Here is a 27,798-nt window from a genome sequence, read left to right as displayed (position 1 = left end):
ATGCCTCCAAAGGGTCCCGACAACCTAGTTAAGGTCACGGGAAGTCACCGTATGCGGGCAGCGCAGGGCCGGTCACCCTGACGCTCTTTTGGTAGAGGCTTATGCCTTGCAATGGGCGACCACCGGCTGAAAAGAAGAAGAAGAAGCGAAAGGCTATCTGTATTTATCTACATTTAAATATACAAACCTGTCAAATAATATAAAGTATTTATTGTAGAGCAATCTAGTTCGTTATCTATACCCTATTACAGTACCTATAAATATCGGTATATGAATGATAATTTATTTTATAGTGTTAAAATTTATATGGAGGTTTAAAAATAGTTCTGTTTTGTTCCAGGATTGGGAGTCCTTCCAGGCGTGGGCGGAAACGGAGAGGCGCGAGTGGAGCGGCCGTACTTTGACGACGTATCTCCTCGGAACGTGTCCGCAGTGGTTGGGCAGTCGGCCGTGCTGCGCTGCAGGGCCAAGCACATAGGCAACAGAACTGTGAGTATCATAAAAACACCCTCAACTTAACACGTTCACTGCGGGCCCAATTTTGAAGAACTTTCAGCTGGTGCGGCTGAGGTCGAATCAGCCTCAAGCTGGACTTCCTAGTAGTGCGGTTGAGGCCTTTTCTGCCTCATGTTCATCAATATTTTTTTACAATATTGAGTCAATGCTTCGCAGACATAAAGAAAGCTATATTTGTCTTTGTCATACCTCATACGGTTGAGTGTAAACAGCCGCCGCACTAGAGAGAAAACACGAGTTTTACGCGCCGCACCAGTGCAAAGTCTACCATGAGGCTGAATCGACCTCAAGCCGCAGTGAACGTGTTAAATATCTACTCAGAGGTTGTTCTTTAAAGTCCCAACATCTCATATAGATTTCTATACTATCTCGATACTTTGGTACACAGTTTTTTTTTTCGCTCTCTTCATTCATGCATCCTATGATCTTTCATTCGGTGTTCATTCCACATTTCTTCTTTCATTCTCTTTCGTTCTATGACCTTCCATTCCTCTGTTATTATACATTGGTAATTTATTTATTTTATTTCTGTTTATTTACATTCTTTTTGTTTTACAATGATTTCACTTAAGCTTTATAATTCTATTTATTTACAATTTACTAAGTTGTTACTATTATTACTTATTTTCTATTTACATTTTTATTAATATTATTTAGCTTTGGTTTTTGTGAATTGCTTTTTTAATTATTTCTCTATAGTATGAGAGGAAGTCATCTTTTGTCAATTTTTCTTTTATCAGGGAGGCTATTGTTTCCTCACCCAGTTATATTGACTAGGCATAGGTGAGGATAATTGATTACGAATAGATATTGATTTTGATATAGATATCGACTCTTCTTTCTCAATACCATCTATTACTCTTAAATACACTCTTACTCCATATTAGAATTAAAATAAATGAATACCCGTACAAAGTGGGAGTTCCAAAAATATTTAAATATTTTCGTATTACAATAGACTGTGTACATACATAATGTGTACAGATGACCTTGGTAAAGTCATCAAGCAATATTGGATTCAGGCATCAGGAGGAAGATCACCGAAGGCGAAAGGTTCTGGAATGGTCTTTCAATAGAAGAACTGTTGACGTAGTCAAGGACAAGAGAAGTCACTGCACGCGTGCAGCATAAATACAATCATCGTGGTAAGGTATATAAGAACCATTATTGCGGTGACTATTGTATGTATTTAATATAATTTCCGCCATACATTCACTGCTGAACATGAGTCTCTTCGATATATTTCCAATAAGACTGGTATAAATCAGTAAGTATCCTATGAGCTTCGACGATCTTAACAAAACCTTATAGTTATAAATATTACTCGCGAGCCTTATCCGCTGTGTTGACAACTAAAAAATTATTTTCCCGTGAAGTATAAAATGAGATAATAATTTTTCACAAAGTAAAGTCAAATTTAAATGAGTTCAAGTTTATATATGAAAAGGAGTTCTCAAATAGGAAAAAATATCGATGTAAGCACGTACCTGTTATTTAAATTACTTACTTACTTACTCCGCTGGCACAGTGACCCAAAGTGGGTCTTGGCCTCCGAAACGAGAGACTTCCACGTTCCTCTGTCTTGCGCCATCATCTGCCATTGGTTGACATTCAATTCGCGCAAGTCTACTTCAACGCGATCGATCCAGCGATACCTGGGTCTACCCACTGGTCTTCGACCCTCGGTTTTTCCATGTACGCTACCTTTACGCTCCGATCCGATCCCATTCGCTCCAAGTGACCAAGCCAGCGGATTCGTTGAGCTTTATATTCGCCAATGATATTTGGCTGTGCTACTAAAGTCTCAATTTCGGCATTCTTTAGTTTAAATTATTTTAATTTATAGTACCCCATTACATCATCATTTCAGCAAAAGGAAGCCCACCACTGGACACTGCACACATTGTTTTTGTAGAAGCTGTTATCCCAGGGGATATCTACAATTTCATTGGTTCGGACCCTACCGTTCCCTGATTTTTTCCAAAAAAATATAGTGGACCCTCACATTCCCGTAGAAGTATGACGTTCAAACTAAGCTAGGTTTACCAGTATATAGATGGGTAGTGTATTTTTGTGTATGCGGCATGGACACCTCGGCACGATCCAGATCCTCTCCGATTTGGGAGGCGAGAGGCCGCCTTCCAATACGGATCACACGGTATGGTGTGTGATGCTTTGTTATATTATGAATAACGCGGTGTAGTGTGCGGTGTTTAGCAGGTGCAGAGACTGTTCGTTTCTGGACGTCGATCTCCTCTATTGATTTTAAATAGGGCAAGTTGTAAGCGGTCTACATGAAATCTTTCGACGGTCATTTGTTTCCATGGGGATTGACACTCTAAGCTTCGTTTACAGCTTCGTAGCCTTAACTTAAGTTTGAGGTTTTGACGCGCGTCAATGGCTTGGCCACTGCCACTTGATTTTGACAATTATCTGAACTATATCGGATAGGTTTTTTCGTCGACGATTCACTTATTTTCTGTCTAGATCGAGTAGATAAATCCCGAGTACCCTTCTTCGTTTAATTTTTAATAATTATGAAATTAAGTTTAGATACCTTTGCTTATTTTTATACTACAAAAAATATAGTTTTTAAACGGTTTTATTTAGTTCGACCCGTACGTAATTTATTTGGATCAAAATTAGAAATTGTAATTTAAGCACCTTCCCGTTGTCAGATTGATATGTAATTTGGTACACATGTTTAATTTAGATGACAATACAATATAGTAAAATCAATAACATTATAAATCTAAGATGGCTGCCGATACAAAATGGCGGATTACGTAATTTTCCTTAACCCCCTCAATATGGGTATCCAATGAAAGGGCTACACTAGTAAAACACGACGATTATGACAAAATTTAAAATTCAAGATGGACGCCGTTCCCATATGGCGGATTAGGTACATATTTTTCCACAACCGCCACAATATGGGTATCAAAAAACCGTTTAACTTAAAAGTTTTTTAAATGTATTTATTATTATATTAGTTTACATAATGACAAGCATATTCATGGCGGCTTTCAAACGTGATTGAAAATGTCCAAAGCTAGTCCATCCCGTATTACGTCACGATAAACATTCTTCCGGCCTCTAACGGCTATATTTCAAAGTGGTGTAATAAAATTCAAATCCGGAACGTGACTCCACGAGGGTACTACCGGTCACAGTCTACATCTGTTACTTGTTATTTATTTACAAACTGCCCATTATACACGCGCACTTCTCCGGTACACATTTAGCTGTCCCCGGAGTGCGATGCCGAGTTAAAAAAGTAGGCCGTGTCGCCAGTAACGCGATATTTTGTTATATAATATGAATAAGTTAGGCATTAAAATGCAAGGGGTCGGGACTGGAGTAAGCCACTTTGGTACTTCATTAAAATAAAACAAAAGACGTTAAAGTATTAAGAAGTGCTATTCATTGCTCTGCTAATTTAAATGTTAAAAACAAGCGAAACACCAATGATTAAAAAAAATTTCATGACTTCATTTAGTTTTGAATAGTTTACTTTTAAGTTAGGGAATATGTAGTTGCAACATGCAAAAACTTGAGCGAAAAAAATTTTAGAAATATCCATTGTAATTGTAAAAAACAAAGGCACGGACCCTAATGCCTGTTGAACATGGACTCCACTTAAAAAAAATCGTAAATAGAGATGTTGATAAAAAAAAATAAAAATCTTTCACATGTAAGTTTAAATTCAAAATTTTGGGAACGAATGTTTGAAAAATGTATTATGGACTTTGTTATTTTTTAATTAAAAATCTGCGTTCTCTTACGAGTACTAGATAAACATACTGTGTATACATAGTAACCAGATTTAGAAAAAAGAGTAAAACTAAACGTGCGTATAAATTAATATTCTTCATTGTACACGCTATAAAATATACAAATAGTTTAATAATACTGAAGAAAAAAGTACAATATCTTGTCACACGAGGCAATTTCTTCTGGACAACCAAAGAATAGAAACAGAAGAAGTATAAATAGTGGAGTATTTAACGTGTATATATACAATATATATACAAAACATATATTTATACAAAAATACACATGTATATACCATATATAAACATAATTACTGCGGTATAATGCATATTACAAAATAATAAATTAAATACCTACTAACTAACTAACAAATAACTAAATGAAGCATTTCAAATTATAGCAATAGAACTATAAATTGTTTTTGTAACATTGTATTTTATTATAGTGTTTTTTTTTTTCGAACAGCACAGATAAATGTAAAGGATAATAAAGTTAGAGAATGAATGAAATTGACAACAAAAAACGCAATGTTTGTGGTGGGCTCTCAGATAAGCGCTCAGTTTTAACCTTCAGATTTAAGTTCAGGGCGCCAATACCTAATTTCGCCCTGCGGTGAAGTAGAGTTACCAGTTTCGATTGCAGCAAGAGGTCGAAGAAAGCAACTTTGTATCACTTATGGATTAAGAGGAGAGTCGCGGAACCTTTCTAGAGTACTGCAGATGGGTCATAGGAGACACCATTAAAAGACGAATACTTAGATCTATGATAAATGTAAATTAAATAAAAAAAAAACAAAGGCATGTAAATGTAAGAATAAAGCAGAACCGAACAAAATGTAAACCTTATCTATTCTGGTGGGAAGATGATGAATGAAAGGATTAGGAAAAAAGGAAAGAAATTAAAGAATTTGTAAACAATAAAATATTAATGAATAAATGACGTTAACGAGAAAAATATGAAAGCAAATAATAATATCTGTAAAAAAATATGTAAAAATTGTCCCTGTGTAACCAAGACATGAAAATGTATATGAATGATGACCACGAGTGATCCCCACACTGATCGAAGTGGAACATATCAGCTAGTCAAGAAACGAGATGATCTTTTAAAATCAAAAGGTGATGAATCTCAAGTAAAAATTCGCAAGCGAAATGTGGACACCCTCCGACTTGGAATGCAAGATCATAATTCAAAACTACAATAATGTTTACGAGACCGTATCATTTGTCATAGGTAAACGTTTTCCTTGACACGTGGATTAAAATCGTAAAAGGAAAACTGAAGTATAAAAATTACTTATTTTATACAGAAGAAAAAACGACATTTAAATCATGGATATAAATTATTGTTAACATAACGGAATTTACAGGACTTTCTCTATTGAATTTAACTAACACCAATCTACTTAATGGAATATACTTTAAACAAGTGTTATCTTTATTCTTCTGATTGTATTTTGACGAGTGTGCAACGCAATTTCACCAAATAATTCCTCCATCTCCTTTCTTCCATCGGAAAACAAGACGCACGGATTTACGACATCTGTACAGGATTGAAATTCCATCCACCCGCTCTAAGCGTTTTGCTAATACTTTTATAGTGCGAACAGCCAAGGAGTGGGAAAATCTACCGGAGTCATTGTTTCTAGACAATTATAACTTAAGAGTGTGCAAGACTAGAGTGCATTGATTTCTTCTAGATAAGCATGTACCATTGTAGGCCTTGTCGTTGCTTAAGATCAGGCGAAACGGAGGTCAAATGTTTCGCCTATAAAGGATATACAGGATAAAAATACTACACATACAATAAAACGTAACTTTTATAAATAGCACAAAATATACTGTTATTCGAGGCAGTAAATTGGACAAAAATCCTAATAAACGAGGTCGTGTTGGATTTCGAAACGAGTGTATTTAGGTAGGGATCTATATTTGTTAAATATTGTTAAGCAAAATTTTACCAATTAGCTCTAGGCCTCCCGCAAAGGTTGTGATGATGGCCTTTCTTATACAGCCTCCTGGTGACCTCGTCAACTCATGGTCGCCTGAATTTTTCGACCTCAATGGTCGTTTCCGTGGGTCGACTACAATGTTTGCATGAGCATGAGCAAATTCAACTTCAGATGGTTAATTTTTCGAACTACGTTGATGACGATGCTTCTTGTGTCGATCTTTTATTATATAATTTGATGTCGCATCGACCTCTCTATAGATATCTCCATTGCTCTCCGAGTATGCTTATAAATGTAAAATATCTTACATAGTAAACAATACAAGAAGTATTATATTCTAATATTATATTAGTATATTTCGGTCGATGGCGCACGGTTTAAGCGAGCAGCGCTTCCATTTTTTTAAGAAGCCGAAAAATGGCTTGAATCATGGATTGCCTCGAAAGATGAGTCATTTTTCCGACGGGGGATTCAATTGCTACCAGAGAGATGGGAGAAAGTGGTCTCTAATGATGAACAATACTTTGAGTAATGTCATTGTAAGAATTGTTTTTTAAATATTTTTTTTTTTTTGAAAAAAAAAAAAACAGCGAGAACTTATTCAAGGTCCTAATATTATTAAAGGGATGTCGAAAATTGTCATATTTCGGTGGCGGGTCGACACAGTTCGTTTGCTCATCCGTACCTGAAAACGCTAGCGATATCATTTTTCAATGTCGATCTTCTCATTGGGCTCGATATCCCTCCTCAGCGGCGCTCCGCTGACCGCCATATTAATGGTCCGTAGATCCACAACCCATTCCACAAAACAAATAGCTACTCGATGTTTCGGGGTGCATTGTAATATATCGCTTGTTTCGGATCATCGCGGCCGACGAGTAATATATCTTGCAGCTTCATTTGTTTTATAATCATATACAGTAATACCCCGCTGTACGCGAGGGATACGATCCAAAATAAATCGCGTTAACCGAAATTCGCGTATAACGAGGTTTATGATTAAACATAGTCAAAAATTATTACGAAAAAATTTTTGGAACTTTAATTCTAGGAACACTTTATGCAACACATACTCTTATTTATTACGGAAAAATACATCTATTGTCTTTTGGGTAAAGTTTTGTTTACGTTCTTGTAAAATACGTTCATAACACCCAACACTGTTTTTAATTGTTTGATAGATGGTCAAGACACCATAGAGAAGTTGATGACTACATTATATTTATATGTACTCTTTCGCGTAATTCGAGGCATTTGAGCGCGAAATTAGCAATTCGCGCTGTGAAACCGCGTATAACGGGGTCGCGTAAAGCGGGGTATTACTGTAGTATTATGTATATAACATATGAGTATTTGCAATGATCACTCTTCTACGATATTAACATGATAGAGGAGTAAAATTTTGTAAAAACTAGATTTAGATTGCGTTCCCCTGTAATATCTAAATTAAACTCTAAGTAACTTAACGCATATGGTTTAGATTTTGAATTTTGTTTAATCTGTGGTTTAATTTTGTCTCTATGTTTACGCACGAAAATGTTATTTATTCAATTGAATTTAAGTCTTCAAATAAAAGCAATATATATTGTAGTCATAATAGGCCTCATACTCATAGAGCTCTGTATAGTTTCGCTGCGAGTTCGAATCAGATACGAGGAGACCCGCAATAAAACCTCTTTCAATAGCTCGTCTGAAATGGCAGTGGGCATAAAGCTCGTGCAGCCGATGGCGGTTGAGGAGGAAAGGTTCTCAGTAGCGACCACGAGCCGGCAGACACGGCATGCTTGGACCTCCCATTAGGATGCGAGCAAAGGGCTGGTCATCGCTGCGATCTTTGAGAGAATCCTAAGTCTTGGTAGTGCCATTAGTTTCGATGCCTTCGTTATAAGAGAAGTCCAAAGTAAGAAAAGGACCGTCACCGATTAGTGACCAATACAGAGTAAGTCACTAATCGGTGTAAAATAACTCCTGAAGATGCCCCGTGGTTGGTTGTGTAATTCGCATTATTTGCCGCATACGCATTTATCAGCGGGCTGGCGGGCGGTGCATTTTGTTGCACGACTACCAATGCATGTACGGAAGTTGCTAAATATTCCTTCCTTCCTTCTTCCTTGGTCCTTTTCTTACTTAGGATGGACTTCCGCAAGGTAACGCCTGATTCCATTTAATACGAGAAGTCCAATCAATTCGTAACATTCTTTTATTTCGTCACATTTGATCGAGTCGACGCGTTACCAGTCCGCTGGTCTTATGGCCCGAGTCCCAGTCCCGTATGTAGAACACCAGCAAGGCGAATTAAGTTTTAGGTTTTATTAAATTAGAACCTATTAATGATCACCTTTACGTATAAAAATGATTTTTATTAGAGATTCTAATTGGAAAAATAAATAAATGTTCATAGAGGCGATTCCGCCGCGAGAAATTTCCGCAGCCTTAAATTTAGGTTAGGATGCCACTTCAAATTTAATGGCCCCCTTACATCCCCTCAAAAGCTTAAGAAAGTTGAATCTTGATTAAATACGGACAACAATAGACTGTCGGAATTATATATATTTTTAATTCTGAAGCTTCGAGCCTGAGAAATTAGAGAATAAACTCCCACCCCGGTTGCGTTTTTGTTTTTAGGCGTAATTAGAGTAAGCTGGCCGTAAGCCGGTGTAAGCCCGCGCGGTAATTAAGCAAGACGGAGCGTCCGCAGCCTTTTTACAGCCTCTAAAGTAATCAAATTAAGTTACGGATAAGCGACCGCTTTTTTTACGCGGATCTAATCGCGACGTGTCATGAGTCAGACGCTGTGTAGACAACCGGCAATTGATATGGCATGCGCAGAACACTTGGCTTAATGTAATTATAAAGACCGTTACATATTGGTTATTTTATTTAACATACGTTGTTGTACACGTTGTATCTCGAAGAATTGTTAGTTTAAAGTGGCAGAGAACAAGGCACATGGCTTATAAACCTGATGGTGATGGAAGCCGAAAATTTCTCGAGTGGCCACCTCGACCCGGTAGATGCTGCGTGGGTAGGCCGCCCACTAGGTAGACCGAGGTCATAGTTAAGATCGCGAGAAGTCGCTGGATGTGGCAACGTAGGCTCGGTCATGGTAGCGATTTTTAGAGGTGGCCTGTTCCTTGCAGTGAGGGTCTATTGTCTAAAAAGAAGAAGAAGAATATAAATATTCTGTCCTAGTACTGTGTGTGTGCTAAATTCATTAACCTTCCCATAGGTGTCGTGGATGAGGAAGCGAGATCTCCACATCCTCACATCACACATCTTCACGTACACCGGCGACGCACGCTTCAGCGTCCTCCACCCTGAGCCTTCGGATGACTGGGACCTGAAGGTTGACTACGTCCAGCCCCGCGACGCTGGTGTCTACGAGTGTCAGATCAACACTGAACCGAAGATCAACATGGCAGTGTTCCTCAACGTTGAAGGTATTATTGTCTCTTATATACCTTCATATAGCACCATCAGTGATTCATACAGTTATCAATTATATTCAGTTCCCTAACATCGTGAACAAAAGAACGAAATATTAATTGTAAATAATATGCAAAGTATTTCCTCTACAAGCTAAAGTAATATAGCTTAACTATTGTGCAAGTTTAAATAACTCATAAGTCATAAATTTCAAGTATATCAAACTAGAGAAATATGTCAAACCATAAGTTAACATATTTTACAATAAAAGCACTTGAAACTATTTTAATCTGGTGATATTGACAAAAAAGGCTTCATACAAAAAGTATTTTTTTTTTAATTTACGTTCTTTATTGTACACACTAATAAGCAAGAAAATATACGTAGTTGCATAATAGTAAAGAAATAAGTACAATAGGCGGCCCTACACGAGGAAATTTCTTACATACAACTATATCTAATATTTACAACACATACATACATAAATATATGCATATGTATATCGCAGATAGATTTATAATAAATACGGTATAATGCATATAACATATTACGTTACCGAACGCCTAAGTATTAAAACTTTGAGGAACACAAACAAGAATAAATAAATATAAATAATTAAGTTCAAAATATTCCTTTAAGTAATCCTTATAAAGGCATATGTCAAACACTTATGTTTATAATAAAACTACACAGCCTACTAAAGTTAACTTAAGTATAGTTGTATAGCAATTCGAAGATCGTCAATTTTCACAAATAAAATTCTGCGTATACATTTTTTTACTTACATGACATAATGAAAAAGAAAATGGTAGCCCAGTGGTAGAGGACTGAGATTTATGATCACAAGTCACAAGTTCGATTCCCGTGATGGACCATTGCCTTAAGGCAGTTTCCATAGTTGAGTCGTCAACACAATGAGCTCAAGGTGGTTTCCCAAAGAGATCTCTTCATCTATAATTCGATTTGCCTCTCCATTGCTCTTGGGATGATCTACAGCCTTCTTATGAGGTCCGTGGTAAGTTAAAAGCCTTTATGAATTAGCTTCTTCTTTATTAATGACTGGAGAGACGAGTACACATTGTCGTGTACGTGACCGACATCGCACGCGCGCTGTACACGAGTATATAATCTGGCATTCATCTCTCGTCATATTAGAAGAAGGCTAATACCTTTAAACAAAGCGGTCGTCATTAGTAACAGCGTATCCGGGCAATGCTGACGTGTGCGTGCCGGGAATACATTCCGCATGAGATATATTACTAAATAAGTTATGTGCTCTATTCTAGAAGATTCCATATGCGATGCAAATTAATTGTCGACGTTTAACTTGTTTATATATTACAATAATATCTTACTGAGCAATCTTTTAAATATATATAATGACTTCAGTAAGAAAAGGACCAATATTTAACCACTTCCGCACATGCAGTGGTAGTCGTGCAACACTGAGTCTAGTCACTAATCTTCTTCTTCTTCTTGAAGTGCCTCTCCAACTAGTGGAGGTTGGCTATCAGCTTCCTGCTCTCTTCCTTATTTTTAGTTCTGCGTAATAGCTCAGCAGCGCTGGCGATTCCGGTCCACTCTCTAATGTTACGTTGCCGCATACGCATACCCGTGGAGGGGTGAAACACGTGTTGAGTAATTTGGTGGTGGCGGTTGTTTGATTCGCATTGTTTGCCGCATACGCATTTATCAGCGGGCTGGCGGGCGGTGCGCTTTATAGCAAGACTACCACTGCATGTGCGGAAGTGGCTAAATATTTGTCCTTTTCTTACTTAGGATGGACTTCCGCGAGGTAACGCCTGATTCCATTAAATATTATGACTTCACTTTTTGACTCATATACACCAATATAAAGAAAGCGATTATTAGAAATTAATTCAATTATTAGAAATACAATGTATATAAATATTTTAATACATATACAATGGTCGCTGCAATGGGACTGGAACTTGCAATGAAGGGTCGCGGGTTCGATTGATGTGAAACAGTCTTATATATTCACACTCTGCATTAATTATATTGTATTGTCACTGCTCACATACAAGGTTTTAGAAGATGCATAGCAGAGTCCTTTGCGTACAATAATACCACATTGCAATCGCCAATCCACCTGCCAAACGTGGCGATTATGGTATATCGCCCCATAGATATCTTAGGCCTAACGAACCGCTAAGCGAGGTAGACCAGTATTTTCCAACATTTTTGGTGCCATTCCCAACCTAATCCTTTCTACAATTCTTACGCCCCCTATGTAAAGGATTAAACTCGTGTTAAGTCAACTTTAGAATTGTCCACCTGTGGGGCGTGGGCGCCATGTTGGAAAACACTGAGGTTGTCATATTATATATAGAAAGATTATATACAGTGTATATAGGAGACGAAATATTTTTTAAACTAAGTTTAGAAGTCTTATATATAATATTATGATATTTTTATTAACAAAATCAAAATTTAATATACTTTTTGATATAGTAATCAAATTACTCATTGTTAATATAGTTGAACGCCTGTAATTAAGACGTCCTTTGATCCTGTGAATTGCTATTTAAAATATTTACAACTAAATGAAATTTGCGTTTTAAAATTTAATAAACAAGACGCGACCTCACGGACCCACGGCCCCCGCTAGATCGCCGATAAAGCGAATAATTTAACAGCATCTTCAAGGCAAATCTCTTTGCTGTCGGGGGAATATACAAAATTAGGTATTTTAAAATCATGGAGTAACCGCCGAAAATATACAAACTAAAGGTAAAGGCATAAATTATATTTGATTAGCTTTGAAGGCTTATTTAAGTTTAATATTATTAGTTTAACAGAGATATTTCTTGTCATTTAATTAGTGTTGAAGAATGTTTTAGATTCTTTACATCGTTATAAATATATCTACGAATTATTTAAACTTATTAGATAATTATAAAAACATAATATATACACAACATATTTTTGTTAATTAATTATTGGCCTATCGTGTTCCAACAGAAAAATGTATCAAATTTTAGAGTGTTTTTTTAATTAAATTTAGTGGTCGATTAATACTAATCAGATACAGCTGTAAACTGTTATAGGTGCGAACTTAATAGTGCACTTTCAAATGCGTAGCAACTGCTGGAGAAATGACTTCATAAATGATCTTTATAATATTGAATAAGAATAGCTTCTTTGATATATATCTATAAGCCCACATAGATCTTTCCTGCCTTCTAGCAGTCCAATGTAACTTAAATCGAGTTGAAGAAGCGTTTGCTTTTGTTCATCAAGCATAATAGGAACGGTAAAAAATATTTTTATTTATCTATGCTACACTGCAGTCTGAAGTATTGATAACAATTCTGGGGTTGTTTTGGTCTGGCCCAGGCTTTAGCCTTTTCTATGCTAATGTTTCACAGAGATTTTCGATCGGATAAACAGGCTTGGCGCAGGAGCGGCCAGAAGGCACCAGGGCTTGGGCAGTAGCTTGTTAATAATACCGGTTAGAAGGGGAAGATGGAGGGCGAATCATGATCACGTGACATTGTGTGGCCAATAAAACTACCACTATATAAAAGATTAGCGCAGATAAAGAACAACTAACGCCCTCTATGTAGTATGGAATAAAAAACGTGTCTTGTTAACATTATTTTATATATTACAGAGAAATATAGTTTTCAAATGTACTACATTAAATGTTATATGTAATGTAAAAGCTGTTGGTAGAAAATTATCGCTTTTCCGCAACAATTTTCACTGTGAAAATCCTTTTTTTCAAAAGATCCGATGTTACGGATAGCAAACTTCACGAGTCGAGATATAACAGAATCTGTATTTTGAATTTAGAACATCGACAAAAGTTGTAAACCCAACCAAGAGGGACGGCAAGTTCCCGCTCATGGTGGATGAGATGAATGAGGGATTAAACTTTCAAGTTTCAGTCAATTGCCTCGTCCTTTTGTCTAATTTCTTCTGCTCCGCCGGTTATTTACGGTTCGGGCAATTCCGAATAGATAAGAGTGAGTCACTTACTAAATAACTTTGTAACGTAATAGAATTAATTCCATAACTTGAGAGACGATCTGGCAAAATCATTATTTTTTCTTTGAAAATACTTACACTATATCTTTTGGGTATATCAAATAGATATAACAAAACTTGTTACATAAACATTTAAGCAAATCAATGACATAAATACTTTCTTTATACTGACAATAATTGTAAACGTGTTTTTAAAAGTAAGAAAAAGACCAATATTTAGCCACTTCCGCACATGCAGTGGTAGTCGTGCAACAAAGTGCACCGCCCGCCTGCCCGCTGATACGGTGGCGGTCTTGTAATTCGCATTGCTTGTCGCATACGCATTTATCATCTGCATGTGCGGAAGTGGCTAAATATTGGTCTTTTTCTCACTTAGGATAGATTTCCGCAAGGTAACGCCTGATTTCATTAAATAAAGTGTTTAAAAAAGACATTTACATAAACTTACAATCAATCACAAATATGTAGTAAAAAAATTCAAAGCCAAACTCGTTGTTCCGGCCCAAAGACGCTCACTGCAAACCGTTGCCCTCCCTAAAAAGTATCTATGGTGGAATATACTATAATCTCCATGCTTGGCAGTCGGGTTGGAGAATTTATAATGCCACATAATACTTACGACATTTACATTAAAAGTAGTAAGGTACCACCGGCTTGGAACGATTTTTTAACGTTTGTGAGCATTTTACGATCGACGGGCTTCACAAGAAAGCTCAAGGTATACTCGGAGATTCAGAAATGAGAAATGAGGAGATCTGCAAAAGAACCAAGATCACCGACGTAGCTCGAAGAATTGCTCGTCTGAAGTGAACCGAAGGTCGTTGGGGCCGAAAGGTTCTCTAGTGGCGACCAAGAGGCGGTTGATTTGGCGTGGGCAGGTTCCCATAAGATGGACCGACCACATAGTTAATCTGATCAAAAAGTAAGATGGAATTGTCATTTAAAACTGACGAGCATTGCAGACAGTTACGCAAAGAGTTTCCGCGAAAGATCCAAGATCACTGATGTAGCTCGAAGAATTGTTCTGAACTGAACCTAAGGTCGTTGGGGCCGAAAGGTTCTCTATTGGCGACCAAGAGGCGGTTGATTTGGCGTGGGCAGGTTCCCATAAGATGGACCGACCACATAGTTAATCTGATCAAAAAGTAAGGTGATATTGGCATTTAAAACTGCCGGGCAATAGAGACGGCTATGCTCGGAGTTTTCGCGAAAGATCCAAGATCACCGACGTAGCTCAAAGAATTGCTCATTTGAAGTGAACCGAAGGTCGTTGGGGTCTAAAGGTTCTCTAGTGGCTACCAAGAGGCGGTTGATTTGGCGTGGGCAAGTTCCCATAAGATGAACCGACCACATAGTTAATCTGATCAAAAAGTAAGATGAAATTGTCATTTAACACTGCCGGGCAATGGAGACGGCTATGTTCGGAGTTTCCGCGGAAGATCCAAGGTTACTGATGTAGCTCGAAGAATTGCTCTGAACTGAACCGAAGGTCATTGGGGCCGAAAGGTTCTCTATTAGTGACCACGAGACGCGGCGTGGGTAGGTGCCTACTAGGTGGGCCGATTACATAGGTCGTGGAAAGTCGCGGGATGTTGGCAGCGAAGAATCGATATTCGAGGAAGGAGAAGCGTTACACATAACATATTACTTTGTATTTTAGTTATTAAATTTGACGTAATCTTTAATTCGAAGTTGAAGTGACAATGTGAACATTATGTTATTTACATCTAATCTAGTATAGCAATCTACTGAGATCTCCGAAGTACATCCTTCAGCTAAATCGTGCGTCATGCGAGTACAAATAAAGGACACGACTCTCCGTACCGCTCGTTTGTAGTATTGCCGAAGCAATTTATCAGCGAACGCTTCACCGCTTGATGTATCCTCTCAAATTCTCCTCTCGGCCAATTACAGCGCTTGTTACGCTGAAAAATGTACGACGAAAGCTACACGCGAATATATTTGATACGATACCTATAAATCGCATGCCGTTCTTTTTTTAAAAAGCAAAATGAGCAATGTTTAATGTTTTGCACATATTTATTCCCTAGAGCAGTGATGTCGAACTTTTGAGCTCTTAATATCGAAATAAAAAGTTTTTAAAGCTTTTGCACCTAATTGCAAAAAAAGCTCTGAAATATGGAAATGAATGCAATAGATTAATCCCGTCTGTCTGTTCAAAGTCAGGTATGTAGGCACAGATAGTGAAATACACATAAGATAATTAACTTCAATATGTGGTAATTTCAATTATGAAAACTTAATATTTTTTGGATCATATATAACACATACATTAACAGTAAGTGACCTATAAATTCATCTTTTTAATACTTCTGCAATTATAACAAATCATAAAACAATAATAAAAAACCTCTGCTTTTATATACGTAGCGCGTGCGCAGTTATATTTCTTTGTCATCGCGATATAATATTTTAATTTGTATTAGTAAATAATGCGTACGGAAAGTTAAGCTATTTTCAAGTATATCAAAAAAGTAGATCGAATCAAAATTTTCCAGCAATATTTACGAATAGTAAATAATGTTTTTTAAAGTATTCAATTGAAATGGCCGCTGAATATAATTTATAAGCACATATATAACTCACATTTGTATGAAACTTACACTTCTGTCTTACAACGGCGGTCATTTAAATGTATAAAAAAGCTATGGCTTTGCCAATGTCTAAGTTTTTCTTTTTCTTTATTTACTACTACTACTACTACGCCGCTGGCTCAGTGACCCAAAGTGGGTCTTGGCCTCCGAAACGAGAGGCTTCCACTTTCCTCTATCTTGCGCCATCGTCTGCCATTGGTTGACATTCAATTCGCGCAAGTCTGCCTCAACGCGATCGATCCAGCGATACCAGGGTCTACCCACTTGTCTTCGACCCCTCGGTTTTTCCAGGTACGCCACCTTCACGCTCCGATCCGATCCCATTCGCTCCAAGTGACCAAGCCAGCTGATTCGTTGAGCTTTATATTCGCCAATGATATTTGGCTGTGCTACTAAAGTCTCAATTTCGGCATTCTTTCGGAGCCTCCAAGATCCGTCTTGATTTCTAGCTGGTCCTTAGATCTTCCGCATGATTTTGCGTTCCGTCACTAGCAGTTTTTGTTCTTCTTTCAAAGTTAGCGTCCAAGCTTCACAGCCATACATCAATATTGGTCGTATTACGGTTTTGTAGATACGGACTTTTGTACTTCTGCTTAGGAGCCTAGACAATAGAACCTTGTGAAGTGCAATGCAGCACTTCACGCTTTCTCTTTTCTTTATTTCCACTTTAAAATTTACATATTTCCAGATGAAGCAATCCACTGACTTTATCTGCTAACCGTATCTATTTGTTAACCTGTGTGTGAGCCCTCTTCCGTCCGCGGGCGTTAATTCACGTCGGAGAATAAGAATCATTGCGGCCCACAGTCATGAATTCACGCCCAATAATTTGACTTTGATTTTTTTTAAATAAAATAATATGGCATGTATTTATTACTGCAATAGGATTGCAAGTATTTATTCTAATAGTAAAAATATTCTAGAATCTATTTTTACCAGTAGTTCAATTTTCCTCTGTTACATATAAGATATAAGACTATCGGGAATCGAACACGCGACCTACGATCGCAAATCGCAGTGCACTACCGCTGAGCTACTTTCTCAATAGGAGACCTCTTCCTTATATAACGTTACGTTATGTTATTTAAATATCTTTACACTATCACATAAAGTGATGTAAGATTTATAAATAAAAAAATCAATAATAGTTAATATTCTCGACGCATATTACGGGAGCAAAAAATTATTATTCATGTATTCATGTCGATGCTTGCAATTTTAATGTAGGTATTTATGAATATTTACTAACTTTAAAGTCTAGAATTAAGTCTAGACTCTTCAGAAACTATAGCATCGTGTTTAATTATATAAAATAAATTAATAAACTTTTCCCTTTTACCCACTCAATTCATTTGGCGCAGACAATGTAAAATAAAATTTATTTTGTGTTTAAAGTTAATAGCTTAACTTTTAAGAGTTTGAGTTAAATTTTTATCTATATATACGAAAATATAATTCAGAATACATTAAAGTTTTGCTTTACAAGTTACATTTACTTTAATACGGCGTGTTTCTTTGTCATCACTCAAAATTCGACTAATTGGTTTTGTATTTTGTCCCATATTATTTTATAAACAAAGTTTTCATTAAATAAATTATACTATGTATTTTTTTATTAATATTAAGTGCTATACATTAGCCTCCGTGCCTTTTGTACAATTACGTTTAATGTATCCGAAATTTTCTTTAGCGTCAAGTTTTTACACATCACAATGTTACGAGTAACTAAGTCTCTCAAGTTATTTACTAACTTAAATCGTAAATTATTTAAAATTATTTTGACTATAACATTACTTAGATTTTTCAAAGCATTGGTGTTTAGTGGGCAGGTGACCAAATGTCATTAAAAAATAAATGATAATACAAATATACAATACATTATTACATCTAAATACTTCACTTATTATAATATAAGCTCAAACAGGACAACATATTTATTAATATATATGTATATATATATACATATAAGATCTATTTATAAACTTATTTATATGTTGAATATAAAACACAATTGAGTTTCTCTATCTGTAAAGAAACAACATTTAATGTTCTAAAGCAGAAAGCTTTGGACGAGAAAAGAAGAATGAACGAAGTCATATTTCTATAAAGAACCGAGACCGTAGAAAGTAGAGTTTGCTGCAAAATCTACATTGCAGCAAACTCTACTTTCATGGCCCAAAGAAGGTTCCTTAAGTACATTATACAGTAATACCCCGCTTTACGCGACCCCGTTATACGCGGTTTCACTATGACGCGAATTGCAAATTTCGCGATCAAATGCCTCGAATTACGCGAAAGAGTGCGTATAAATATAATGAGTCATCAACTTCTCTATGGTGTCTTGACCATCTGTCAAACAATTAAAAACAGTGTTGAGTGTTATGAACGTATTTTACAAGAACGTAAACAAAACGTTACCCAAAAGACAATAGATGTATTATTCCGTAAAAAATAAGAGTATGTATTGCATAAAGTGTTCCTAGAATTAAAGTGATTGATTAAAATGATTTGTATTTCTTTGTACTAATTTTTGACTATGTTTAATCATAAACCTCGTTATACGCGAATTTCAGTTAACGCGATTTTTTTGGAACGTATCCCTCGCGTAAAGAGGGGTATTACTGTATATAGCAATTTATTTTAGAACATAATAGTGATCGAGATATATATATATATATATATATATATATATATTAGCAATGTCGACTTGTGTTAGGGTCCGTGTTTGCGCCTGCCCCCGGTGTCATTTGTCTCCGATGTCATGTACCCGTAGCGCTGCACGCCGTCAGCCACGCGCTGCTTTGTATTCCACGGAGTCGCCTCTCCTAAGCTTTTATCTTCTGAATTCCAGATGACTCCCACACCCTCGCGACCTCGGCTCCGCCCCGATCCTCAGGTACTTTCGATTCCTATGTTTACTTATCAGCCTCATGCATTTCAATATTTCACTTCCAATTCAAAATATCTTTATTCGAGTCGGTATTTACACGCACTTTCTTATCGTCAATTATTTTTAACATTATAAAAATAATACAACAAATATTTATTATTCTAATATACACTTTGCTTAGCGATTTCGTAACTTCAAGATATAGATATATACTGTACATTTAAATAAATATATTTATGTATGTATAAATTTTTCTTTGCTAGTAGAATTTCTACTCCGCAAAAGGAATAATCCTACTAAATTACAAAATGTCTTATACACACACACTTGTATTTTTATATAGACATAAATATTTGAGATATATATATATATATATATATATATATATATACATATATATATATATATATATGTTTATAATAGGTCTACAATGTTGATTCTATCGAAAAGAATCGAACAAGAAACTCGGTCGGCATAGCTAGTCCGTGAATAAGCTAGAATCGCCTCGGAATGTTCATCTGGTACGACTGAAGATAAACAGTTGCTCTTTTTGAATGAAATTAAACAATTTTTTTTAATAGAAAATATATTCCATAGACATTAGCGTCCGTACCTTCGTTTTTACAATTACATTTAAGATTTCCTTTTTGTTTTTGTTCACGATTTTGCATGTTACAGTGTTTTTGAGTTTACTATGTCTCTCAATCTATTTACTCAACAACAACTAGTCAACTAGTTATTATGATTAATTTTTTTCCCATTGGAGACTTGTTTGTCTTTATCGATGACCCAACAATGTCCAGTTTTTTTAATTACAATTAGTGCAACCAATGATGTGTACATTATGTTAATGAATCGACGAACTAAGTTTCTCATATTTCTACCAACTAAAAACAGCATCATATTTAATAAATCTGAACTTTATTAAGATTTATTAAATAATATGTTTTTGATTTTAGATTTAAAACTTAGAAATGGTCTAAGATATCTTATAGAACTTGTATTATATGTATATCAGTACACTAAGTTCGATGAAGGCTTTGTTAAATTAGTAAATTTAGGTATGACGTGTTTATTTTTATTACTTGTAGCAGGTGTTGCAAAAGTGATATCATAATGTGAACGTCGTTCATTTTTATAAATGGCGTCAAATGTCAAAGATTTGTCGATGTGGCGAATATAGTAACCGCCGCACAGATACTGGCGCACAACCTGAAGATGCCAATATGGAGTAGGAATGAGGAAGTGGTCGCACAAAACTTAATTTTTAAAAATATACATTGGTAGGGTGTTGTTGTCGTTCACTAAAAAGACACCAATGTTTTAAAATAAAAAAGATAATGTTAATAATTAGTAGACTTCAACATGATAAACAATTTAAGATACTTAAACAATGTATCATGCAACAACGTGAGCAAAAAAAATGTATTTGTCGAAAATATCAAACGTACATTCAAAGGCACAGACAATAATGCCCGTGGAATATAGAAACCCATAAAACAGTGTTATATGGTTTAAAAACTCGTACACATTATTAGGTATGGTTTTATTCTGTATTTATACACGTGTCATCTAAAATAAAGATGTCACATTCATACTTTACTTTCTTTCGACTACACTTGTTATGAAAATTCGAATCACAAATGAGGGGATTAGATATATTCCTTGCAAAATAACTATCATTATAAATAGATTTAAGCAAATAAAATATACCACAAGCACAATAGCGTATAAACTTTCCGAACGGAATCTTCCATCTCCTAACTATCCAAACGGAATTCAATTAAATCTAAGTAAATTGACTTAATGTGGTTTATCTGAATTTAGTGATCAATTTACTTCGCTCGAACGACGGAACGGTTCGGGAAACAAAGTTGAACGCCACGAAATCCCACCAGATTTTCGTCTGGCGAAAATCAAGTGGAGAATAATTGATATATCTATTTTATTTACTTTAACACGTTCACTGTGGGCCCAATTTTGAAGAACTTTCAGCTGGTGCGGCTGAGGTCGAATCAGCCTCAAGCTGAACTTCCTAGTAGTGCGGTTGAGGCCTTTTCTGCCTCATGTTTCAATCATTTTTTTTACAATATTGAATCAATGCTTCGCAGACATAAAGAAAGCTATATTTGTCTTTGTCATACCTCATACGGTTGAGTGTAAACAGCCGCCGCACTAGAGAGAAAACACGAGTTTTACGCGCCGCACCAGTGCAAAGTTTACCATGAGGCTGAATCGGCCTCAAGCCGCAGTGAACGTGTTAAATAGATACGCCTACAGTAAAAATGAGCAAAGCCTGTAACACTAGTCCAGAAGGACTTTTTTTAGTAAATTATGTATGGTTTTTACAGTAAACCTTCGTGTAACATGGGTGAGAATTCCGACCGTAAGGTCGTGACTTCGAATCCCGGGATACAGTCTTATATATAGTTCACACTTTGCGCATTAATTATATTGGATTGCCACTGCTCACAATCAAGTTTCCAGAGGATAGGCAGAAGGTTCTTCTTCGTACCCTATTACCAAATTAAGATCACTAAGCCTGCCAAGCATGGCGATTACGATATACCCCTCCATCGATATCTGTAGGGGAAGCCTGCGCCTAGCAGTGGGCATCTATAGGATTAAACGACGAGGGACGCTAATAGCAATATATAATATCATTTTACATTAATATCATATAAAAATATACAAAAAAAAATCATTAGTAAGAAAACGACCAATATTTAGCCACTTCCGCATATGCAGCGGTAGTCGTGCAATAAAGTGCACCGCCCGCCAGCCCGCTGATAAATGCGTATGCGGCAAACAATGCAAATCACACAACTGCCACCGCCAATTCACTCAACACGTATTTCACCCCTCCACGGAGCATCTTCAGGAGTAATGTTACAACGATTAGTGCCAAACACAATTTCCCTGATTCCATTAAATAAAAAAAAAACATGTTTATAATGTTCTTATTTAGTTTTGTAACGTCATAAAAGTGAAACAATATTAAACGACTTTAATAATAAAACAAGGCACGTGGAATTACACACATGTTAAATTAATTATAGAAATGATTTAAAATTTTCTGTTACGAAGAATAAACTAAATGATTCGTTATACATCAAATACCATCATCATCGTCATAAGCCACCACAACAAGGTATAAGCCTCCAACAAAGATCACCACGAAGACCGGTCTTGCACTGCCGGCATAGAGTTACATCCCACGAACTTGACTATATAGTCAGCTTACCTAGTGTGGGATCAACCCACGCTGCGTCTACAGAATTGTGGTCGTCACTTAAGAACTTTGATAAACTTAATATATTAACAATAATTCCTAATAGCTTTCAAGTAAATATTTTTATTGCTATGGGTAACTTGAATTTGAAGTCTTAACGAATTATGTTTGTTGCAGCCGCTGCCGCCACTATATGGGGATCACAGGATGTGTACGTCAAGAAAGGGAGCACCATATCCTTGACGTGCTCCGTGAATGTTCATTCCTCACCGCCGTCCAGTGCATCGGTGCTCTGGTAAGATTCAAATAAGTTATTTAGATCAGGTTTTACAAAAATAAAATCCCGTACTAAGTTATTAATATTAACTTAACCTGCCTTCAAGAAACACTTCGGTCTAAGAGCAACCGTCTACTTAGATATCTCTCCATAGTACCGACTTTACTCACTCATCCTTCATAATACAATGTATTCTTTTCTAGAACGCGCTCGTTCTCGATTTTAGGATAATAAGGGATCGTTATTTTATATATAATATAATATAATATAATATAATATTATATTATATTATATTATGTTAAACATACATTATATATGTATATATATAAGCAGCGGCCATTAGTATATTCACATAACGTGTTTTTAAACGGTTTTATTTAGTTCGACCCGTACGGAATTTGTTTATTTGGGTCAAAATTAGAAATTGAAATTTAAGCACCTTCCCGTTGTCAGATTGATCTGAAATTTGGTACACACATTTAATTTAGATGACAATACAATATAATAAAATCAATAACATTATAAATCTAAGATGGCCTCCGATACAAAATGGCGGATTACATATTTTTCCTTAACCCCTTCAATATGGGTATCAAATGAAAGGGCTACACTAGTAAAACACGATGATTATGTTAAAATTTAAAATTCAAGATGGACGCCGTTTCAATATGGCGGACTAGGTACATATTTTACCACAATCACCACAATATAGGTATCAAAAAACCGTTTAACTTAAAAGTTTTTTAAATGTATTTATATGATATTAATCTGTTTCACCTGCCTTTGTTAACTTATATCTGCGCCGCCTAGCGATGATCGCAAGTATATATATTCACTTATGCTTATCGCTGAATAAATATTCAGGGCTGTTACAGGTCTGAAAGTTTTAAAAAGGTGAATGTGTAGTTCAATAATCTACAAAAAGCTTTAAAGCTTTTTAATCTCTTCCCATTCATCCTTTATGAAGCGATCACTCTGAATTATGGATTAATATATTTTTTTCTATTAGAATACGACAATAACTTCTGACAACAAAGCCTACAGAAACAGATGGTAAACAATAATTAATTTTAATATGTAATAATAAGAATTTTAAAATTATTATTACTATGTTATCATTATTTATTATTTTGGACGTCGAATATGATATAGTATTTGAAAGTAAATGAGCTATACATTCAACCTTTTACCACCATAAAGATTTTACCACCTATAAATATGTAATAAGTACTTAGTATTTTAAAACGTATGTAGATTGGATTTCCAACCCCTTTTATCATTTCATCATAGCCTTCATTATTCCTTTGTACTGTTTGAAGCTATTGGTATCGCAGCCAAATAAAGAAAAGTATTGAACAATACATATTTAAGAGGACACTTTAGATCCGTTATAAGGTGTAATATCGATGCCTCCGAATAAAATGACAATTATTGTTGTTATTTTTAAAAGGTTTGCTATCTACGTGTTACAATACACCTTGTCGATTTTTTAACCCTTAAATGCATAACTTTTATTTAGACTTCAAAAAATATTTATCTTGCAGATAAGTACACTAAAATGCAAGGAAAAATAGAAAAAAAAAATATGTATATATTATTTTTTATTCTTATTTTTTAAAAAACCTTATGTTAGATATATACAACACTATGCATTTACTTTTAAGTGTAGTACTTATTTTAAGTTTCAAGTGGTATGCTGCAGTTTTACATCATTATGCATTTAAGGGTTAAATAATTTTCTTAATAAAAATGGCGGAGATAGGCAAAGTTATCTCTTTTATATAAACGAAGTAAAGGACAAACAAGAACAAAAAGATAGATAGAAATAAAAACTTTACTCCTATCCGAGATGCTAGGAATAAATATAATTTTGATCTTGTTATTATTATATATTAAAATTTTAAGTATATCAATTCCATCAAAACTTGTATTTTCGAACTTATCATTCTAGTAGGTGGGGATGGCGACATGTAAATTGCATTGCAAAGTAGGTAGCCCACTACTGGGTCGACGGACGATTTAGTTAAAGTCGCGGAAAGTCGACCTTTTTTTTTATGGTCCCCGCTGTTGGGGACCTCTTGTTCCCCTATCTCGTGTGGGACAGGGACTTTTTATTTCTAGTAATTTATTCATATTTTTTATTATTATCATTCTTCTCTTTCTTCTGTATCATATTATCTGTCGTTCTGTTTCTTTCATTCTACAATTTTCCCAGTCTTTTCTTTCATTCCATTAGCCATACATCCATCCTCAACCACTACATTCTAGGTTTCCTTACTATTTTATTTTGCAACATTACATTTTTTGTTCAAATATTTAACGCGTATTTTCTTTATAATTATCATCTTATATTATTCTGTTTATTACACTATATTTGGTACTACTATATTTTTTTATTTCTATATTTTAGTGTTTGTTTTATTTTTACCTATTGCATTTGTCACCACCTTCCTGCAGTAGCTGAGGAAGCATTCTCTCTCAAAGTCGACCTTGCAGTGGACGGAAAAGAGAAAAATTGTTATGTTAACAGGTACCACGGCAACTCGGTAGTGGATTTCGATTCACCACGCGGCGGTATCAGCTTGGAGACAGAGAAAACAGAAGGTGGCACCACCAGCAAGCTCCTGGTCACGAAGGCAGCTCTGACCGACTCCGGCAACTATACCTGTGTACCCAACAACGCCCACCCAGCATCCGTGTCAGTTCATGTTTTAAATGGTAAGTTTATATTGCAATTATCTAAATTTTAACTTATTTTGTATGTCTAGGTATCAACCCTAGCTAACAGAGCCATACAAAATTTATTCAATATTTTATTCAAAAATTAGTAAAAAATAATATAAGACATTTTGGACACTTAATGAAGTTCAATAAGAGAACCTCTATAAAAACCTTCCTCTACTTAAAATTAAGTTTCCAAGGTTTCTGAAACGTTCTAATCTATGAAGAACCCGCAATAAACTCGGAGGGTTTATTTTGAAAGTAATTTTGCACAAATGTTGGTATTACCGTAATCACAGCAATTATTTCTCACGCTGTAATAAGATTTTTTACCATTTTTTTTTAATTTGTTCTATAATTATTCGGAAACATTAGATGTATAAAAGACTAAATTATTTTTCATATCCTGTGAAAGGTTTTATAAATTCCTCTCTCTTGTACTAACCTTGTAAACATTCTAAATTTTAATGATATTGATTAATCTATCTGTATACTATTTTAACCATTTTGTAATTTCGGATTTAATGCCTTACATACATTCTCTATCAGTCAATTCAGGATGGTGGAGAAATAACTAAAATAGTCAGATGTGTAAATATATCTTTATTACTCTACTCATATATAATTTGTTTCCATAAAGACCTTCAATAATTACATAATTAAACATTTTAATTAGCACCGCGTTAAATATTATTACGTGTATATATATATATATATGTGTGTGTTTATATATATATATATATATATATAGAGAGAGAGAGAGAGAGAGAGAGAGATAGGTTGTGTGAACACGCGTGTGTTTGATGTCAAATAAGACACCCAAGTAATTAATAAATAATAAACTAACTTCGCTGCACTGTTAATTGGTAGCTGTTTGAATTGGCAATGTATGTTTTTGATTTATATTTTTCTCTTTAATTTGATTACAATTGTAATTTTATCTTATACAACAACATTCATAGGTTTGTATGATGTTATTTCACACATTTTTTTTCTTTTTGAATCTATTTGTGTATTTAAAATAACAAGAAGCTACTATTTTTGTACTGGTTTTATTAGCGTTTATGAACAATCTTAATACTTCGTTTCTAAAATTATCAAAAAAAAATCATGCAATACGAACATTTTTAAAAGTTAATATTAAAAACTTATATATGTAATTGAGAGCATCTCGGGGGCCGCATCTGGTCCTTCCATAAAATCTTCCAGCTTGTTAAAACGAAACTAGTTTTACATAAGCAGCCGCCCCCGCGTGCGGTGTTTTCGATCAGACTAAGCGTTATCTTGCAAAATAAAAGATTATTTTGAACAGAAAACAATCTACTTTGGAATACTTTATACTATAAATTGTTAAGTAAGAAAAGAACCAATATTAAGCCACTTCTACGTGTGTTTGGCACTAATCGGTGTAACATAACTCCTGAAGATTCCCCGTGGAGGGAAGAAACACGTGTTGAGTAATTTTGCGGTGGCGGTTGTGTGATTCGCATTGTTTGCCGCATACGCATTTATCAGCGGGCTGGCGGGCGGTGCACTTTATGGCACGACTACCACTGCATGTGCGGAAGTGACTTAATATTGGTCCTTTTCTTACTTAGGATGGACTTCCGCGAGGTAACGCCTGATTCCATTAAACTATAAATTGCTTCATGCATCATCTTTTGTTTTATTTACACTTTTATAAACTAGGATAATAACTAAAAAAAGACGCAATATATAGAAGTACAAGAGGCGGTCTTATCGCACAAAGCGATCTCTACCAGACAACCTTTGGATGGAGATGACAGATATGAAGGAGACGGCAGTTTAGGGTGTACATGCATTACAACACACACACACATATATATATACAAACATACTTATATAAGTATATATACAAACATACATACACATAAACACTGTCTGCAATTACTCTGTAAAAAGTGATAACTCTACAGTATGTTACAGTTTTATATATTTTTTATTTAATTCGACAGACCAATTGATTACTGAAAGTACAAAGTGTACAGGGAGAATTAGTTAAGAATAAATAATTTAAATATTTGTTAATACGATTTATAAAACGCTTTTTCTTACTATACTATCATTACGTTGTTCTTTATTTCTGACATGATAAAGTTTTGCGTAGAGTGTACCGTAAATTAGTTAACAACAAATGAATATATATTTAATTCTTTAAGTCTTTTATTTCTATAATCACACTGTATATTAATCTTTTGAACAGGGGAGCATCCAGCGGCAATGCAGACAAGCAACAGGGCGTCTTCTTACCTGACGTCACAGCTGAGCTGCGCATTCCTCACCTATCTCCTATCGTCCATGGCTTGCAGATGATTGCCTCGAATGGGGTCCGTTTAAAAGCAGAAGCTTTTGTTTATAGAA

At 35.3% G+C, this 27,798-nt stretch overlaps 1 protein-coding gene across 1 annotated transcript; it reads left to right on the top strand.

Moving 5' to 3' along the window:
• On the top strand, positions 1 to 27,750 carry LOC137923517 (T-lymphocyte activation antigen CD86-like). Its single transcript, XM_068766777.1, has 7 exons — positions 1 to 49; positions 341 to 489; positions 9,471 to 9,681; positions 19,148 to 19,192; positions 22,596 to 22,713; positions 25,226 to 25,413; positions 27,641 to 27,750. The coding sequence occupies exons 1-7, from the start codon at positions 1 to 3 to the stop codon at positions 27,748 to 27,750; spliced, it is 870 nt and encodes a 289-aa protein (XP_068622878.1).
• Positions 27,751 to 27,798: the final 48 nt, after the last annotated feature.

Source organism: Battus philenor, unplaced genomic scaffold (assembly GCF_028537555.1).
Source record: "Battus philenor isolate CCGP_79_NKW_IND1 unplaced genomic scaffold, ilBatPhil1.0.hap1 SCAF_21, whole genome shotgun sequence".
NCBI classification, from domain to species: Eukaryota; Metazoa; Arthropoda; class Insecta; order Lepidoptera; family Papilionidae; genus Battus; species Battus philenor.
Note: the sequence above shows the minus strand (reverse complement) of the source record. Positions and strands in the feature narration are given on the sequence as shown.

Coding starts and splice junctions, on each gene's coding strand:
- LOC137923517 (XM_068766777.1), top strand. CDS start 1: ATGCCTCCAAAGGGTCCCGACAACCTAGTTAAGGTCACGGGAAGTCAC. Junction 50..340: donor TAAGGTCACGGGAAGTCACC/GTATGCGGGCAG, acceptor GTTTTGTTCCAG/GATTGGGAGTCCTTCCAGGC. Junction 22,714..25,225: donor TCCAGTGCATCGGTGCTCTG/GTAAGATTCAAA, acceptor TTATGTTAACAG/GTACCACGGCAACTCGGTAG.